The sequence below is a fragment of the Bos mutus genome, chromosome 19 (genome assembly GCF_027580195.1).
Source record: "Bos mutus isolate GX-2022 chromosome 19, NWIPB_WYAK_1.1, whole genome shotgun sequence".
In the NCBI taxonomy this organism is placed as follows: domain Eukaryota; kingdom Metazoa; phylum Chordata; class Mammalia; order Artiodactyla; family Bovidae; genus Bos; species Bos mutus.
Window position 1 is genome coordinate 41,693,985 of NC_091635.1, and position 19,954 is coordinate 41,713,938.

Genomic DNA, 19,954 nt, shown 5'->3' on the forward strand with positions numbered 1-19,954 from the left:
AGGGGATCTTCCCAACCCAGGGATCGAACCCATGTCTCCTAAGTCTCCTGCGTTGGCAGATGGGTTCTTCACCACTGAGCCCCCTGGGAAGCCCATCAGGTCAGACTGCTGCTGCTGCTGCTGCTGCTAAGTCGCTTCAGTCGTGTCCGACTGTGTGTGACCCCAGAGACAGCAGCCCACCAGGCTCCCCTGTCCCTGGGATTCTCCAGGCAAGAACACTGGACTGGGTTGCCATTTCCTTCTCCAGTGCATGAAAGTGAAAAATGAAAGTGAACTCGCTCAGTCGTGTCCGACTCTAGCGACTCCATGGACTGCAGCCTACCAGGCTCCTCCGTCCATGGGATTTTCTAGGCAAAAATATTGGAGTGGGGTGCCATTGCCTTCTCCACAGGTAAGACTATACAGGCCCAAATAGATGGACTTCTTATTTATAAAGATTTCCAAGGAAAGAACACCCTAAGAGTGCTTATATACATGTTTTAATATCTCACAAATCTGTTTACTTAGTGATTGGGTGGATTTCCTGAGGTCTAACCTAAATCCCTCTTGCTGCAAGGAAGAGGAAGCCCATCATTGAAATAGAATATCCAATAGCCAAATTCTCTTCACTCACTCTTTTAGAAAAAAAGAAATTATTTAACTGCGCCGGGTCTTAGTTGGTACACATGGGATCTTCAATCTTTGTTGTGGTATGCAAACTCTTAGTTTCGGCCTGTTGGATCTAGTTCTCTGACCAGGGATTGAACCTGGGCCCCCTGCATTGTGAGAACAGAGTCTTAACCACTGGACCACCAGGGAAGTCTTTTAATCACTCTTTTGAGAAGTAAAATGCAAGCATCAAGTCACTCCAGCCTATTGTCCCTGCATTAACTCATCCTTGTTGCCTCCTCTTACCTTTCTATTTTTGTTTGTTGTTTAGTTGAGGCGTCCTGCACAGGGTGCTACTGGAGGTTGGGTGATGCCGTGTCTTGTATTCAAGTGGCTTCTTTTGTGTGAGTTCTCAGTATTTGATACTCCCTAGGGTTAGTTCTCCGGAGAAGGCAATGGCATCCCACTCCAGTACTCTTGCCTGGAAAATCCCATGGACAGAGGAGCCTGGTAGGCTGCAGTCCATAGGGTCGCTAGGAGTCGGACACGACTGAGCGACTTCACTTTCACTTTTCACTTTCATGCATTGGAGAAGGAAATGGCAACCCACTCCAGCAGCAGCAGCAGGGTTAGTTCTCTGGTAGTCTAGGGTCTTGGAGGCAGTGCTCCCACTCCAAAGGCTCAGGGCTTGATCTCGAGTTTTGCGTGGTTCTATATATTCTTTTTCACTGTTAAGGCACTCCTGTCCACTCTCAGCTGGTCTTCTGCATGCACTTCTGTGTCTGAAGGTGTATTCCTGATGTATCCATGGCGAGAGAGGCACTCCGTGTCCACCTACTCCTCCGCCATCTTGTTCTCCTGCTTACCTTTCTAAACAGGTGACCCTCATTCCGAATTAGAACCACACTCCTTAAGACCTAAACCTGTCGTGGTTTAAAACCCAACCAAACTCCGATTAGGTTTTCACTTGTATCAACTACACCACATACCTTCTCTTTTCCACATTGGCACTACTAATTTGTGCCACACAGTTGCCTAGGTCTCAGGACTCAGATTACTTTCCCCTGACTCTCCTCTGTTCCAGTCTTTCCCTTTTCCCCCATCACCTCCTCATTTTTCAGATGGTGAGGCTGAGAGATGAAGAATTGGGTCAGAGTCGCAATGGCATCGATTGCCTGTGCTTTCCCTTCTTTTCTGGACTGCCTCTCCTCCCTCCCCACCCCCAATCTATTTTTAGCCTGCCTCTGTTTGCCTTAGTCTGGTTGGCAACCATGCCGGCCTCTTTCTCTTTGCTGCCCTTATCTCTCCCCTGCAGCTCATGTGGACCCCAGTTGCCCTTCCAGAGGTCTCTTCCTGCCTGCCCAATTTATTTTGATTTTCTCCCATCTTGAAGATAGGCAGGGTTTCTGCCTGAAAGTGGATGCCTGGCCACGCTCAAGCAGAAGGGAGGCAGGGAGATAATGCTGGCAGGTCTGCTTGGCAAATCCTTCAGTGTTACTAAAACCCTCAAGTTGGTCCTCTGAGCCCATTTGCAAGGGCTAGTCCTCTACCCCATAGCCATAGACTCTGTTCCCTGCACCCTCTCCTCCCCTCTGTGACCCCAGCCCACCCGCCATGAGAGATGCTCAGTTCCTCCCACTTGGGCTGTGTGCACATCCCTGCAGGTCCTCGCCTGCCTCCCTGGCCTGCGTGTTACCAGCCTCCTCTTATCCAATTCCTACTTCTCTCCACTCTGCCCTGACCTCACCCCTCCCACACATACCCGCATGCCCCTGCCCCCGCCCCCGCCTGCACTCTGTTTCTAGGACACCCTGGCTCATTTGTAAAGGGCCTTCGCCAGCTCAGGCAGGGCTTGTCAGCGTCCCCCACTTGTCCTTTCTCAGCCTCCTCTAGACACTGGTCCCCTCCTTTTGCTGTCACCAGCAAGCTGAATAAGACTGGATATTTTGGAAGGGGAGCTGCAGCAGCTGGCTGGGGGAGGAAGGTGGCCCTGAGAGAAGCAGAGGCAGAGGGAGTGGAGGGCAGCCGTGGAACAAGAAGGAGAGAGCGAGCCCCAGAATCCTTTCTCCCCAACTTTGCTGGCTGGGGAGCTGGCAGGATCTTCCCCTGATCCCTGTCTGTACCTCATTTCTGTCTTAGTAATAACACAATACCTTGCTTTACAATTCACCATGTGCTCTTACAGACATCCTGGTATCTGCCTGGCGCACTGCCTCTCCTCCAAGTCTGCTCAATGAGTCTCACCCTGACCACCATCCAAAAGGGCAACCCTTCCCCCAGCATTCTCTGTCTTCCCCACTCTGCTCTGTTTTTCCCCCAACGCACTTGTCACCATCTAATGTACAATACAATTTATTTATGCGTATTATTTACATGGGCTTCCCAGGAGGCTCAGTGGTAAAAGAATCCGCCTGCCAATGCCGGAGATGTAAGAGACGTGGGTTTGATCCCTGGGTGGGGAAGATCCCCTAGAGAAGGAAATGGCAACCCACTCCCATGCTTGCCTAGAACATTCAATGGACAGAAGGGCCTAGAGGGTGGAGTCCATGGAGTCGAGAAGAGTTGTACATGACTGAGCGAGAGCACAAGCATGAAAGCATCAGCTACATGTCTGCTCCTCACTGGGCTGTAAACACCACAAGAGTAAGATTGCCATAGATTGTTTTATTCATAGATACATCCACCATGCCTAGCACAGTGCCTAGCACAGAACAGAAGCTACAAATATTTGTGTGTTGAATGAATGACCTTATTGGATCCTCACACACTCCTTTAGAGTTGGTCAGTATTATTATCCCCTTTTTAAAAATTTTTATTTATTATCTTATTTTTGGTTGTGCTGGGTCTTCATTGCTGTGTGAACGAAGTTGTGGTGAGTGGGGGCTACTCTTTGTTGTGGTGCATGGAGTTCTCATGGCAGTGGTTTCTCTTGTTGCAGAGCACATGTTCTTGGCACACAGGCTTCAGTGGTTGCAGCGTGTGGGTTCTAGAGCATGGGCTTAGTTGCCTCCATGGCATGCGGAATCTTCCTGGACCAGGGATCAAACCCTTGCCCCTGCATTGGCAGGTAGATTCTTATCCACAGGACCACCAGGGAAGTCCCCCACTTTTTAAAATTGTGGTAAAATATACATAACATACAATATACTATCTTAACCATTTTTAAAAAGTCTTTATTTGGCTGCATCAGGTCTTAGTTGCAGCATGCAGAATCTTTTAGTTGCCGCATGCAAACTCTTAGTTGCGGCAAGCAGTATCTAGTTCCCTAACCAAGGATCGAACCCAGGCCCCCTGCATTGGGGAGCTTGGAGTCTTAGCCACTGGGCCACTAGGGAAGTCCCCCATCTTAACCATGTTAGTGTACAGTTGAGTGGCATTTAAATACACTCACAGTCTTATACAAACATCACCATCATCCGTCTCCAGAACTTTTTCATCTTCCCAAACTGAAGCTCTGTGCCCATTAAACAATAACTCCTTATTCCTCTCTCTGCTGCTGCTGCTGCTACTAAGTCGCTTCCATAGACGGCAGCCCACTAGGCTTCTCTGTCCCTGGGATACTCCAGGCAAGAACATTGGAGTGGGTTGCCATTTCCTTCTCCAATGCATGAAAGTGAAAAGTGAAAGTGAAGTCGCTCAGTCGTGCCTGACTCTTAGCGAACCCATGGACTGCAGCCCACCAGGCTCCTTCATCCATGGGATTTTCCAGGCAAGAGTACTGGAGTGGGGTGCCATTGCCTTCTCCATTCCTCTCTCTAGCCCCTGGCAACCACCATTCCACCTTCTGTTTCTGTTAATTTGACTACTCTAAGTAGCTCACAAGTTTCCCAAGAGGTACTAGTGGTAAGGAACCCACCTGCCAATGCAGGAGACACGAGAGACTCGGGTTTGATCTCTGGATTAAGAAGATCCCCTAAAGGAGGGCATGGCAACCCACTCCAGTATTCTTGCATGGACAATCCCATGGACAGTGGAGCCTGGCGGGCTACAGTCCATAGGGTCGCAGAGTCAGACATGACTGAAGCAACTGAGCACACAACACACACACACACACACATGTAGCTCACACAAATGGAAACACACACTACTTGTCCTTTTATGTCTGGATGATTTTATTCAGCATTATGTCTTCAAGATTGATCCATGAGATTTAATATTCCCATTTTACAGATATGATTATCCTCCCCCGCCCCTTTACAGAGGCTGTGGCTCAGGGAACCAAATGAGAGCACCCAAAATGCAGAGTTGGAATGATGTTTCATTCCAACTGGCTAGCTTTTATAATTCCCAGGAGAAATCAGCATTAATCCATGTGCCTAGGCCTATGCGGCAATTGAAGACTAATTTCCTCCGTGTTGTTTTTCCTTTGAGAATATTTTTACTCTTTTTCTCATTTCCCACTCCTCCCCCCTCAGGGATTCCTCTGAACATTTCCAGCCCACCCAGTCCCAGTTTTTTTTTTTTTTCCCCAGAGCTCATTAACTCCTATTCTTTTGGGTCCAAGGGGCCCCTGTCTGGAGATGCTCCTGCTTCGGTTTCATCTGAATGCGCTCAGCCTTGCTTGAGTCTCTGTTTACACCTCTCACCCCTCCACCCACCCTGGGGCAGTTATGAGCCTGTTTCCTTCCAAAGCAATTAGTGCAAGGAGGCCAGCCGACTCGGTGTTAATGCTGTTTCATTAAGTGGGAGCAATCCTAATGATAATAAAATGGCACATTTAACATTCAAACATTGAACAGGGTTTCTGAGCGAGTGTGTCTCTCTCTTCCTTTCTGGTAGAACAGCTCCATCTTCATAAAGACCTGACAATACACCTTAATGAGAGACTGGGGAGCCGAGCGTCTTTATGAGAGGAGAGAACCAGACAAAGAATCCAGAGAAAGAGGGTGTGGTGCGTTGAGGGGATAAAGACCCTAAGGAGTCCTGGGGTAATGGATTCTGTGGTGCTAATTCAGACAATTAAATTCTGTAAGAAATAAGGTCACATGGAAAATAAAGCCCGCCACAGGCTTTCATGCAAGGCAGTCATTTACTTATCTGTTTGTTCAACACATTTTTTTTTTCAACAAACATTTGCTGTGCACCCACGACGAGCCACATTTTGTGGGGGTTTGTGATAGAGGATGGCTCTAGTTTTGTGAAAAGGAGCTCCAAGGGCATGAATGGTCTACAGACTATCTTGTTTACCCTCCCCTAGGCAACTTTCATCAGATCTATCCAAAATTCAACAAAGGTCCCAGTGAAGAGAACTTTAATAGCTGTTTTGGTCTCCTGAGCCGGTCCTTATGCCCCTTCCTTACTGAGACATCCACCTCCAAGGTCCTTGGCACTCTGTGATTGTAGAATATCTGATTGAACTGAAGCAAAAAAGTGGTGTGTGATTGGGGAGTTGGCCAGAGAAAGAAGGTACGTTCAATCAGCCGGTGTTTATGGGGGACTGAAGAGAGTCACGAGGAAAGGATAGCCTCCCACAGCCTTTTTCTTCCTCTTACATGTCTTTCCCAGCTTTATTTCCAACTCCTGGGCACAGAAGGGGAGCTGCTGGCCAGGGGGTCAAAGGTGGGCTTTGCCCAGGCTGGGAAAGCGGCTGATTCGAAAAGGTGTCAAGTCATAGGATGGCGTTAATTTCATGCTTAATTCGTACAGGATCTTCCCCACGACGGGGGACAACTTGAACCCATGCCCTAGGGAAAGGAGAACAGGTGGTCAGGCATCCTCATAGACAGGGGCTGGGCTCCCTGGAAGTCCCCTACACAGTCCCCAGACAGGGTTAACCTTCCCACCGGTCGCACCCCAAAGGCAGAAGTTGCCTCCCACCATGAGCACCCCTTATTCTCTGATAGCCCCGTTCAGCCCCCTTATACACGCGCAATCTGGACTTTGGCCCTCCTCTATCAGCTTAAAGCATGAAAAACACCATTCTGTCTTGCACCGAGGTCAGCTTTAGGGCACCCCATCTTCCCTCGCTCAGGCTCACCAGAGAATCCAGCGCCAATAACAATGTTGTCGTACTTTGGGTGTCTATCAAGAACGAAGTGCCCATCGGGGGTGTTCTAGAAAGAAACAATCACACCTGTGTCCTTTGAGGATAGAGGGAGGAAGAAGAGCTGCAGGCTCAGAAGGGACGAGACTCGGCTGGATTTCTTTCCAGAAAGAATGGGAACAGGACACAGGCGTGCTTTCTGCATGCCAGTGCCCTGGGGTACGCAGGTCTTGATCATTTGTCCATCTGTCTCTTCTCGTACAGAGCTATGAACACAGTAGGTGCTCAGTTAGTGTGTGTAAACTAACTTCAGCCAAGACGCCTCGGGCCCTGGTGACATCTGTCTCTTCTCTTTGTCCCCAAGGCCTGCTCAACTAGAACATCTTGCCAAAAACTCTTTTAGAGTTCTTCTGGGAAACATAGTGAAGGACTGCCAGACGTAAGCCTAGTTTCCTAATGAAAAGGAATATGAATAACCTCTAATGGGCCCTCTCGGGTGGAGGCGAGACGACCCTCAGAAATAAGCTCATTTGTTTCAAGTCACATTCTATGTCAGGGGTCAGGCCGAGTCTGGCCCAAGCTGCGCAAGGCCGGTCTGCGCCATCGCCCTGCTCCCAGGGCCGAGGGAGGGCCTGGCCCGGCTGCCCACACACTTACTGTGTACATGCAATGCTCCATCACAGCAGGCTCGGGCTGCAGGTCAGGTAAGTGATCTCTGACAAAACCGCTCAGGATGTGGACATCTCGGATGTCTGAGAAAGCTGCTGGGCAGTCCCGCTCCTCGGGATCTGCATTGTTGCCGTGGTGATAGCAGACCTGGCTCCCAATCAGAGCGGTTTGAGCTGGGAGGCCCCAACTTCCTGCACACCACCCCCAGCCCGGCAGGAGATGGGGGGGCCAGGTTGTACACAGGAGGCACCCCAGCCATCACCCCAGCCTTCCGCACTCCTGTCAGATGCTTTTTGTTGCCATACAAGGTTGCCTAGCCCTCCGATCCCCTGCTAACCCTCTGTTTGCAAAGGAAGGGCTCCTTTTGCTGGGCCCCAGGACAGCTGGGAGTCTCGTGCGGCACATACTGAATGGTGAAGTTGGTTCCTGCTGCTGCTCACTGGGGTCTGAGGGAGCTCATTGAGAGGGAAGTTAGGGTAGCCGCCCCAAATCTGCATGGGACCCTGTTAGCCTTCTCTGGGCCTCTCCCCTCACCTTCATCAGCCCTGGGTACTCTCTGGAGGGCAGCCCGTAGATGTGGTGAGGAGCCAGGCTGAGGCCCAGGCCCATGAAACATGGAAAGGCCTGGGACACACTGTAGCTTCCAGGAACCTTCTCTTGCCAGTAACACACGTTGATCCGCAGGGTCTTGGAGCAGGAAGAGAAAGTGGGAAATGAAAAGGAGAGCATTCTGGGGTCCTCCAGATGCCCTGCTCAACTCACCCATCTTTGTTGCACTCAGTTCTCGTGTCATTTACATGTGATATTATGTTGTGTGCGTGTGTGCTAAGTTGTTTCAGTCGTGTCCGACTCTGCGACCCTATGGACCATAGCCCCTCAGGATTCTCTGTCCATGGGATTCTCCAGGCAAGAATATTGGAGTGGGTTGCCATTTCCTTCCCTAGGGAATCTTTCCAACCCAGGGATCAAACCTGCATCTCCTGAGTCTTCTGCATTGGTAGGCTGATTCTTTACCACTGCACCACCTGGGAAGTCCCAAGGCCTTTATATATATCATTTAATTTAATTCTCCAACAGCCCTAGTCCCCATTTTACAGGCTATACAATTGAGGTTCAGTGAGGTGAATGAACTTGCCCAAAGTCATCCACTAACACATGGCAGGTGGCAGATTCAAGCTCAAGTCCCTCTAGGTCCAACTTTTCTTAAGCACAACCTCCCAGGCTTCCAGGTCCCTTTACCTGGAGAGGTAGCTCAGCTCCCAAGGGACGGAGGAGCCGGTTGGTCCAAGGACCTGCTGTGATGATCAAGCTCTTGGCTTGGTAGCTCCTGGAGGTAGTTTTCACCGTGACTGGTAGCCCTGGTTTTATCTCCACTACCTTCTCTCCATCATGCACTATGCCACCTAGCTGTCGAATTGCATCCTGAAGGGGCAGAATAGGGAAGGAAGAATCAGTTTTATATGTGGTTCACCCTGGTGGACAAAGAATCCTTCACTGAGGGCAGAAAAGAGAGGGCAGACTCTAGACCTCCTCACCCATATTGTCCAGGCCTAATAGGATATCTAAAATCGCCCTGCCCCCATAGTCAAGACTAGAAGCAGCAGGGCAAAGGCGCTCATCCGGCCGGAGGTCAGGGGATGGCTGATGGGGACCCAGGATGCCCAGAGCAGGAGCTGTGTGGCCCCTAACGATGCACCATGTCACCTGGAGGGCTCTGAGTGCCTTGTCGGCATAGAGAACTCCTCCGGACACCTCCAAGAGCCCCACTTCTCCCCTGGCCAACCGAATATTGGGGAAACGTTGCTTCAGTTCCTCAGATGAAAGACACTGGTGCTCCACTCCCTGCCTCGACAAAGTAGCCTGGATTATCTTTAATTCTGGATTCTCCTTCATTCCCAGCAGCAGTAGTCCAGTCTGCCTGTTAAAAAGAAAAAAAGAGCCCTACGTGAGAGTTTGTGCCTGGGCCCTCCCTTCTCTGTCATTCTTCAGCAAGGGTCCGGGGCCAGGCATCAGGGAAGTCCTGGCCTCACATTCAGAAAGCAGGCAGAGACATCTCTGTTCCGGGTGAGAGTCCCAGTGTTGAGCTGGTATCCAGCCCGTCCCTCAGTCTGCCCTTGGCAATCACTATTGGTTTGCTTGTCCCTCCATCTTCCCTCCTCAGGATCCACCCTGCCCTTGAGGACAGAGATCCTAAGTCCTCTTTTACTGTCACACCTAGAAGGTGGTAAAGGTTGAATGAATTTGATAAGATTTCTTCCCCTCCCTCCAGTTCCCTGACCCTACTCACTGTTTTGATCTCTGTTCTTCAGAGATCAAGGGGACAACAGAGGATGAGATGGTTGGATGGCATCACCGACTCAATGGACTTGAGTTTGAGCAAGCTCTGGGAGATGGTGAAGGACAGGGAAGCCTGGTGTGCTGCAGTCCATGGGGTCTCAAAGAGTTGGACACAATTGAGCAACTGAACAACAACGACTTTATCTCTTTTCCCTTCCCCAACCCCTTGCTGTTTCTTTTCACTGTCCCTTTTCCGTGGCGTATCATGGTTTATCCCTTCCTGTGTGTCTATCTCTTGGTTCCTTCTCAGGCTGCTTGTTTTGTGGAAAGGGTCCTAAGTTGGGGGTTCTGGCTCTAGGTCCAGTCCTGGCATCCTCTCTGTGACCTTGCTCTGATTGCTCGCTGAGCCAACCCCCAGATTCCTCCTCTGTAATGCATGGCTGTTGGACTGTCAGAGGTTTCACATCAGAGAGGGTGTAGAAGTGGCCTGGATCTTTTTTTTTTTTTTTTTTTGCTTGTCATAATACCTGGGGGTTGCCACTAACATTTGGTGGGCAGGGGCCAGGGATATTAAACCTGAAAAGTTCAGGAAAATCCCACCCAAATGCCAATAGTGCCCTCATGCAGAAACCCCAGTAGACAGCCTCTTAGGGCTCCAGGAATTAATTCAGTGATTCGGTGATTGTGTTTCTCCCTGTACATCCCTGTATGCTTCTTACTCTGAGTGAAAGCCGTTTCTGTTTAATGCTTTCCACCTCTCTGTCACCAGAGATCAGAGCTGCCTTTTTGTGGAAACTGATAAAAACAACAGAAGGGTCACTTTGGCCCTTGGGACCACTCCTGTAGTCCCTCTCGGTTCCAGCAGCCACAGTGACAAGCATCAGCCTGACACATCCCCCAGGTACTGTATATAAAGCTCGTAATAGCCTATAATGGAGTCTCATGGATATTACATGCTTCCAAATCCCACATTATCTGGTTGGGGGGATTAAAGAGAAGATTGGGAGGGGGTAGGGACACAGCGGGCCCTGGGGCCGGTGTCAGTACACAGAGCCTCGCAGTGTGCCCAATCCATTTGCCATGGCCCCCACCTACTCAGCATCCACCACTGATGAGAAAGCACTGAGCGCCTCTGCCTCTTCAAAGCTCGGCAGAGGGAAGATGCTGTAGAAATCCCCACCTGTCAGCAGACAGTCCTTTTCCTGTGGCCCCAGAAGGACTTCAGATTGGGTTTCAGGTAATGAAAACTCGCCTAGTAAACTCCTTGGTCAACAAGAAAAAGAAGCCACCCAAGCACACGTTCTTGAGCCCTTTGTACCCCATGAAGCTGTGGCTGGCTACAATTCTGCTCAAGTCCTGGCTTCATTCTCACCTGAGCAGTCATAATATCAGATCCCTGACCCGGAAATTCCCGAGCAGCATATTTTAACCTCTGCCTGCAACGTACCAGCCTTGGTCTCTCGTATATTCTGAGATTTACTTTCCCTTCATTTTACCCTCCTTTTCTTCCTCCCTTCTTGCCTTCCTTTCTTTTTTCCTTCCTTCCTTCCTTGAAATAAGAACTCCTCTTACAGGAATGTGCTGCATGGAGGAAATGAACTCATGCCAAGGCAACGGGCAAATCTGTCAAATTATGAAATACTGAGTGATGTTCTAATTCCCAAGCGGTCCTGTGGTGGCTGAAGCGGGAGCACCCCATCCCTAGGAGTAATCAGCGAGCTGATTCTGCCGGTGAATGTAATTGTGCCGATTGTAATCATTTTGCTCCAGCTCTCTGCCCCTGTGGCATTTATTTCTTAGCCCAGATATTGATCTAACAGTGGGAAATTTTCCGTCTGAATTTGTGGTGCCGGACCCTCCCCTAGTCCGAAGATGCGTTTGGGAAATTCTCATTTTCCGTGGATCACAGCTGAGCTATTTGGCCCGAGGGAAACCATGCACTGCTGGAGAAATGCCTTGGATTGGAGAAAGATTTTTTGACCATTATGAGCAAATCGGAAATAAATGTAAAACACTGCCTGGAAATGCAAAGGCCTGTCATTATGGGAGATAGGTGAGAGTCTCCTGTGGGAAATGTTTAGAGAATTGGAAATCAGTCAATCAAAACCGGGATTGGAGAACGGGCTTTTTCTCCCCCAGTATGAAGATAGATGACTTCCACGGGCAGATTGAAAATCATTTAAGTGCTTATTTTCTTAATGGCTTTTCCTAGATCCCAATAAACAGTCTGCTCATTCTGCATCAATTTCTCACCCCCATGCTCTGGACCTCCCTTTTCTCTTTTTCTGCTCAGACCCTGGCTACCAAGTTTGGGGAGGAAGAGGGTGAGAAGGGACAAAGATCTCACAGGCCTCCCCCCCAACCCCCGCGCCAAAAAAAAAGACCAGGAAATGAGTAGTCAGGGAGTAGTCAGGGCTGGTCTAGAAAGACAGCACCTTGAAGTGAGGCTGGGTGCCAGGGAACTCTGAAAACAGTTCAGCTCCGAAGTCACAGGACACCATCAACTGAGTGCTGAGAATTTGGTGCTAAACTGTGCCTTCCTCCCAACCCTAGCTGGATCCAGTGCTATGAAGAGATTCCTCCCAGCAGCCTGTTGACTTCTGTGTGTGTATGTGGGTGTGTGTGTTAGTTGCTCAATCATGTCCAACTCTTTGCGACTCCATGGACTGTGACCTGCCAGGATCTGCCCATGGAATTCTGCAGGGAAGAATACTGGAGTGGGTAGCCATTCCCTTCTCCAGGGGATCTTCCTGACCCAGGGATCAAACCTGAGTCTCCCGCATTGCAGGCAGATTCTTTACTGTTTGAGCCACCAGCGAAGCCCTTGACTTCTCTGTGGCCCTATTAAAGCCTTAGACGTGATAGAGGGAGTTGGTGATGAGGGATTTTTACCAGTTACTACAATAGGACAGGAGGCAGGATGGAGCTGGGAGGAATTGGGAGGGGCAGACAGCTCTCCGTGCATCTGCCATCTCCCATTCCAAGCTCCAGCTTCCCCCTCTCTGGGTGAGAAGTGCCAGGCAAGCCAGCTCTGAGAGTCACCTTGGGAAAGCGACTCCGATAGGACTTGGTAATGGCTGCTGTCTTTGTTGGTTTTCGAGGAGCTCCTGGTGTTTCATCTTCAGCTCAGTGGGCCGAGGTGGAATTGGTTAACAAAGACTGCTCCAGGGAGGGGATGTGGCTGACAAGCCAGACACTTCTCAGACACAGGAAGCAGCAGCTGCGGAGGGGGCCACCAGGTTCTACCAGCAGCTGTACTGCCTACGGCTGTGATCTTGTCTGATATTGTCAGCTAAGCAGGGGCAGCCGGGGTCAGGAGCTAGATAGTAGGACTCAAAGGGAGAAGGCGGGGGCAGGAAAGAGATGGGCCACAGACCTGGGATTTGCTCTGGGTATCAGCATCCTGGCTGTACACATCACAAAAGACTCAGACCTTGTGATCTGACACATGTGTCATTGTCTGTTCCCGGAATATATGCAAATATCCAGAGCCCACCTATATTCAGTATGCCACTGTCACTGGAAGTGGCAGAGCAGAATGAAAAGAATTGGACAACCACCTTAACTCTCAATTCTTGAAGGCTTTTTTAAAAAAATCATCATCAAATATCAAATATCAAAATCATCATCAAATATTAAGTAAATATATTTGTATCTATCAGTTCAATTATGATATTGTGCTGGTTCTTCCAGAAGAACTTAGGAGAATAAGAACCACACGGCTGATGAATCATTTAGAAAATCAGAATTAGGAACAAAAGTTCAAGGAATTGGAATAGGAAGTATCTGTTCTGTGGCTCTGAGTAAAAGAACTAAATAAACTTGTGTGCCTGAGTAAATTAGGTTGGCCATAAGGAAAGAATTGTTAATAATAACAACACAATAATAAAACCTAGCACTATACAGAACTTTAAAGATTTTTCAAAGAACATTCACTTCACTCTTCATTTTCTGTAAGTGGGGCTTCAAAGCATAGGGAGAGTCTTTTTTGGGGGGAAAGCAGAGAGAAAGTCTTTTAAGATGGGCTAGGATATGTCCTGGGCCTCACACGTGGCTCACTGGTACAGAATATGCCTGCCAATGCAGGAGACCCAGGTTCGATCCCTGGGTCAGAAGATCCCCTGGAGAAGGAAATGGCAACCTACTTCAATACTCTTGCCTGGGAAATCCCATGGACAGAGGAGCCTGATGGGCTACAGTCCATGGGGTCAGAAAGAGTCAGACACGACTGAGGCATGAGCACATGTATACACATATAGCAATCTTTGACCTGGGATAATTTAGGCATAAACTTGTATGGAGGCAAGAGATGGACAAGGTAACCAGTCTGTGGTATTTCCTAAATCAATCAATCAATTCAGTCGCTCAGTCATGTCTGACTCTTTGTGACCCCATGGACTGCAGCACAACAGGCTTCCTTTCAACTCCCTGAGCTTCCTCAAACTCTTATCCTTTGAGTTGTTGATGCCATCCAACAGCCTCATCCTCTGTCATCCCCTAAATCAGGAGCCAGCAAGATATGACCCAGGGGCTATATCAGGTCTGCCACCTGTTTTTGCCTATTCCACAGCCGAGATGGTTTTCATGTTTTTAAATGGTTGATGAAAAGCAAAAGAATATTTCATGAGATGAAAATTATGTAAAGTTTCAGTATCCATAAATAAAGTTTTATTGGAACCCAGCCATGGTCATTTGTTTTCATATTATGGTGGCTCAGATGGTAGAGAATCAGCCTGAAGTGCAGGAGACCCAGGTTCAATCCTGGATCAGGAAGATCCCCTGGAGAAGGGAATGGCAACCCACTCTGGTATTCTTGCCTGGAGAATTCCATGGACAGAGGAGCCTGGCAGACTATGTGGGGTCACAGAGTCGGACAGCTCTTAGCGACTTTCACTTTAACTTTATTCGTGGCTGTTTTCACAATGGCAGAGTTGAGTAACTGGCAGAATTGAATCGCTGCAAAAGAGACCATATGGCCGGCAATGCCTGCAAAACTTACTATATGGCCATTCACAGAAAGTTTGCCAAACTCTGCTCTAGACTAAACGTTGAGTAATTCTATGAACTGCACTACTGGTTAAGATCTTGACTGGTCAGTAGCAACCCTCTCATAAGTTTGTGGGGAGAATTAAATGAGTTAACATGGATCAAGTACTTTTAGAACAGCCTTAGTTTCCTTTTTATTTTTTTCTGGCTGAACAGCATACAAGATCTTCCCTGACGAGGGATCAAACCTGTGTCCCCTGCATTGGGAACGCACAGAGTCTTAGCCATTGGACCCCCAGGGAAGTCCCAGCTTCTTATCATAAGCACTAAAACATGAAGTGATGATGATGATGATGGTGATTTGTCAGGTACCATTCTAAACCCTTTACATACTTATCCTCACAACAGAACTAGGAAATAGATATTATTACCTCTATTTTGCTGATGAGAAAACTGAGTCTCACAGGGGTTAGACAGCTTGCTCCAAACCACACAGTTAAATATGTCAGAGTGAGCTGATATCTAGAGCCAGGCCTGCCTTATTCCAAACCCCTTCCAAATTCCTGCCTTCCTGCCAAAGAGGATTGTGAGATCATGAGTCTCCTATCCAAGGGTCCCTTTCCCTCTCTCCAGTAGCCTTCCCCTTGATGTCCATGCTTCCTGCATCCCATCTGCCTCCTCCTGCATTTCTTCCCCTCCTTGCTCAATGGAGATAGATCGCAGCTGACCCAGAATAACTGGAAGGAAATGCCATATATTCAAAGGTGCTAGGCATAGTGCCAAGTATTTCATAAGAGTCTCGTTTAATCCTCACAAAGCCCTAGAAGAGAAAATGAGGTGAAGAGAGGTACAGAAACTTTTCCAAGGTCACACAGCTGGTCAGAGGTAGAGCACAAAGTCAAATTCAAGCCTGTCTGACTCCAGAGTTGTCTCCCCTCTGAAAGATTCCACTTTCCAAACATCTCTCCGTTCCCTCCTTGTCTTCTGGGATGAAGTGTGCCCTCCAAGACCTCGGCAGGTCTTTCAGCACAAGACACTCAGCAGTATTCACAGATGGATGACAGAGAGGGGGGTCCCTTTGCCAGGCCACCCCTCAGCAAGACATGCTCCTTTATTTGGGTGCTGGGTGCATTAGCTGCCTCTGGAATCAATCTGTAATTAGCTGCCCTAGCTGTATTTGCATAATGGATTTCACTTTGTTCTTAAGTTAATGGTGTTTTTGCAACAGAACAGTAACCTCTTGGTTCCTGGCCATTAAAATAACCGCCACCCTGTAGGGTAGAGCAGTGGTTCTGTAGGAAGTTCAGTTAAGAGCCATAGAGAAGGTGGGAGGATGATACGACGGGTGGTAAAACTTCTCTTTGCCTCCTGGGTTGTCGCCTTCTTCCCCATGAGTATTTGAAAGGTCGTGGTTGGGGGACGGATCTTAAGGGTCAGAAAAGACATGGGAGCAACAGGCTCCCATGGAAATAGCTGTAGGCTCCCTCCATGGCAAGCAGTGCAGCCTGAGGAGCATCGCCATTTGTTCCCATGGGAGGAGGTATGCAGAGAAAAATGAAATGGATTTATATGGTTTGTTCTAGGGGTGAGGACCCAGTATGAAAAGTTGTGATACTAGTAGGAACATAGAGAATCAAGCAGAGGGACTTCCTCTGCTTGGTCCCATGGTTGAGAATCCACCTTGCAATCCCGGAGTCACGAGTTCGATCCCTGGTTGAGGAACTAAGATCCTACATGCCAGGGAGCAACTAAGTCCATGCACCAAAACTACTGAGCCTGTGGCCTCAACTAGAGAGTCCACGTGCCGCAAAGAACAACACCAGATCCCGTACGGTGCAACTAAGACCCAACACAGCTGAATAAATAATTATTTTTTTTAATTAAAAATAATCAAGCAGAATTCTCCTCCTCTATTTCAATCCCTGCCCCGACAGGGTTTCTGTCAGCTCCACGGAAATGTAGATACACACTCTAGCTCTGGGCACCTACCCACTGTCTTTCCAACAGCTTTCCCCAAACAACCTCTGCAAGCCTTGGACACATGGTCTGAACCCAGCCCTGGAACTCAGAGCCTGGCTGGAGCCAGCTGGACCCGTGGGGGGATCGTGATGACAGCAAGCAGAATGCCTCCATGTGTCTAATACCTCCGAGACCTTGTGTGTCCCTTGTTGCACATCAAAAGTGTTCCTGGCACCACCCCCTCTCATGGTAAAAGCACCCCCAGGTGCCAAGCCCCAGGATTCAAGGAATTCTCCCCCACCAACCCAACCTGTATAATTGGGTTCCCGCCTCATGCTCCAGCTGGGCCCACATGGAGTAGCACTCAGCCATCATCTGGGTGTAGAAATCTTCTGGGTATGCCCTTCGGATGATCCGGCTCTGCCCATGGGAGCTTCCTCGGGAGTGCGGGAGAAAGAACTGGAGAGCGAGAACAAGAGACAGCTGCAGCTGACACCCCTCCCCTTTAGGAGCCAGCTCATCCTGTGCTGTCAACAAGGAGCACTTATCCTTCAAATATTTCCATACAGTCTCCCTTTATGGCCAAGTACTGACTTGGCTTCAGAAGAGAAGTTCTTCAGTAGTTCTAACTCATGCCTCATTTTTGCTAACATCATTCGCATCCCAAAGTCCCTCTGTGAGTTAGTCTTCAGTCATCCTGTTGGAACCTCCATTTAGACTCTTGGAGAAGCAGAATTAGAAAGATGCTTTGAGATCTTTCTAGTCTAGGCTCCTCATTTTATGGACAAGGAAACTGATGCTGACTCTTTCTCTGTAGTTCACATTGCTCAGGACAAGGGATCTATCTTGGGATTTAACAAGAGACGGAGTGTTTCCTGCGAGGTTGGACCAGGAATCCCTCAGGCTTTGAGAAAACTGATCGAGAAATGAAGAAGGTTTCCAACCAATCTAGCTCATTACCAAGAAGAGAAACCAAAAGCATCCTGGATAGATGCAGGTAGAATGGGAAGGTGGAAAGCTTGGGAAGGTGGGCTGGGTGGACCTGCCCTGGGAAGGACCCTGTGGATACACAGGGCCTACCTACATGTGCAGTGGCCAGTAGATTGCACTTCATGGGGTCACTTTTTTATAAGGAAAAAAAACAAACCTAAGTCTCATTTCCTGTGTATCAAACAAGGAGACTGCTATTATCCAGAGGTGACAGAAGAAAACAGAAGCCTCTGCTGGGTTGCAGGGTAAGGGGCCAGAAATATGCCAGGACAAACCCTGCCTCCTAGGCGGACTAATCAGCCTTTGCCTCCAGGCAGAATTACCTCTACTTAAGGTTACCCAAAGCAGAACTGATTACTTTTCTGGGCCAGAGCAGCCATTTTGGCACAGAGGATCCTGGGTAGATAGAAGGTAGAGCATGGGGCCTGGGACGCTTCTTGGTCAAGGACAGGATCTGGAAGGCAGCAAAAGGAGGAAATGTGCCTAGAAACCCAAAGCAGGTCTTAGGGAGGGTGGAACTGTCTTTGCATTGTCATGAAACACACCAGACTGCTAAGCTTCACACTGCACAGAATTTGTGATGACCAGGCCCTTTGATTTGTGATGATCAGGTCCTCCACCCCACTGTCTGCTGGCTCCAGAAAACCCTCTGGGGGTTGGGGGAGAGGAGAAAGGGACCGTCCCTGAGGTCAGGAGTGCAGAGGGGACCCGGTACCTGCTCCAGCAGGAGGACTTTCTTGCTGTGTTTGGCCAGGTGGTACGCCGTGAAGCAGCCCTGGATGCCTGCCCCGATCACAATGGCGTCATAGAGCTCCCTCTGAGCAGCCATCCTGCCCGCTGAATTAGCCCTACAGCCTCAGAGACCACAGAGACCTCAGAGACCAGAGAGGGCCGGCGGAGGCAGGCTCCAGACTCAAGGAGGAGGAGTAAAGCAAAGTCCAATCTGGTCAGCATTCCCACAGTCCCCTGGGCCCTGGCCTTCGCCCCACTCCTCCCAACCCCCAAAGCCTGGCACCGGGCTGGGTCCCCGACTCCCCTGCAAAGCAGAGCCGGGGAGTCTGATTTGTGAGGTTTAGCCCGGCTCAGCTGCCAGCCTCACCCCTTGCATCCCTCTAGCTTTCTATTCTTGGCTCAATTATTGTCATGCAAATGGACTCCTTCCTATGCCACCTTCCTGTCTCATTACGATCTTTGTCTCAGGACTCCGGCCCTGGAATTTCAATGCCTCTCAGGCCCAGCCGGGCACTGGGACTGCTGCCTCCCCCTGCTGTCTTCCCACTCTCCAGCCTGATTTCCTTTGGAGACTCTAGAGGGCCCGGCTGAGAACTTGGCACGATGCTCAGGGTAAGACCCACCTCCCTGGTGGGTGGTGAGGTCAGGGGGTAGGCTCAGGGGCCAATTGGGAGGGCAGGTTTGTGATTATGAAATTATTCTCAGCGTGTCTGACTTGTGTCTTTTAAAAAGGAGAAGGGGAAATGATCCTGAACAAATGGAAAGGACAGAGTAAAAGGAAGAGCTTTCTCTGGAGACACAGAAGGGGACCAGGCACTAGCCTAGGACGTGAGGGGCCCTGGAGTGAGGGCTCCCTCTGTGCCAGGCAGTATGCTAAATGCATTTGGGACATAGCCAGGCTGTGTAGGGCCTAATTCTTATACAATTCGGTGGGACTCTTGAAGAAAAGGAAAGGAAAAATTGTGAATACAAAATTAGTTGCTAAGACTTGGAAAAGATCGTGCAATTAAGGAGCCCCGTGGTTGAAGTTTCATTAGCTTCACGGTGAATCAGCCTCTGCATGCATTATCTAGTTTAATCCTCACAGCCCTAGATGTAAATATTGATATTTTTATCCCCACTTTTGGCACATTAAAGATGGCCCCCACTTCTTGGTCACGCTTCCCATCACAGGCTCTGTAACAGCTTGACCCGTAGGATATAGAGGAAGTGACCTGGGGACACTTTCTGGCCCAGGCCTTAAACGCAGCTTTTTGGATCCTCCATGTTAGTCCAACCATCCTGTTGGAGAGACCACGTGGAGAGGCCCTGAGACTACATGGAGAGACAGACATAAGAGTGAAGCAATCTTGGGACTTCCTGATGGCCTAGTGGTTAAGAATCCCCTTGCCAATGCAGGGGACACTGGTTTGATCCTTGGTCCAGGAAGATCCCACATGCCACAGAGCAACTAAGCCTGTAAGACACAGCTACTCAGCCCATGCTCTAGAGCCCGTGCTTTGCAATAAGAGAAGCCACTGCAATGAGAAGCTCATGTACCACAACTAGAGAAAGCCCAAGTGCAGCAACGAAGACCCAGTGCAGCCAAAAACAAATAAATAAATAGTTTCTTTAGAAAATAGTGAAGCAATCTTGGACCTTCCAGCCCACCCTAGCCACCAGCTAAATACCACTGAGTGACCCAATTAATGCCACGTGGAGCATAAGACTCATCTAGCCAAAACCCATCTGAATTCCTGACCTACAAAATCATGAGACAGAATAAAACAG

General features: G+C 49.2%; 1 protein-coding gene and 1 non-coding gene across 2 annotated transcripts; both read right to left on the minus strand.

Moving 5' to 3' along the window:
* Positions 1-725: 725 nt before the first annotated feature.
* Positions 726-798, minus strand: TRNAV-CAC (transfer RNA valine (anticodon CAC)). The gene has a single exon. It is a non-coding gene; the product is annotated as a tRNA-Val (tRNA).
* A 4,979-nt stretch (positions 799-5,777) lies between these two features.
* Positions 5,778-18,281, minus strand: PIPOX (pipecolic acid and sarcosine oxidase). The gene is made up of 8 exons (XM_005888201.3): positions 18,168-18,281; positions 16,773-16,921; positions 8,945-9,158; positions 8,480-8,662; positions 7,775-7,927; positions 7,229-7,387; positions 6,566-6,641; positions 5,778-6,272 (listed from the first exon to the last, which is right to left on the minus strand). Exons 1-8 carry the CDS (start codon positions 18,279-18,281, stop codon positions 6,142-6,144), a joined length of 1,179 nt encoding a protein of 392 aa, XP_005888263.1. The 3' UTR covers positions 5,778-6,141.
* Between the last annotated feature and the right edge of the window lie 1,673 nt (positions 18,282-19,954).

Excerpts from the sequence above, each read along its gene's own strand:
- PIPOX (XM_005888201.3), bottom strand. The coding sequence starts at position 18,281 with ATGGCTGCTCAGAGGGAGCTCTATGACGCCATTGTGATCGGGGCAGGC. Across the intron at positions 16,922-18,167 it reads AAGTCCTCCTGCTGGAGCAG|TTCTTTCTCCCGCACTCCCG; the intron begins GTACCGGGTCCC and ends CTCGCTCTCCAG. Across the intron at positions 6,642-7,228 it reads TGGAGCATTGCATGTACACA|AACACCCCCGATGGGCACTT; the intron begins GTAAGTGTGTGG and ends GTTTCTTTCTAG.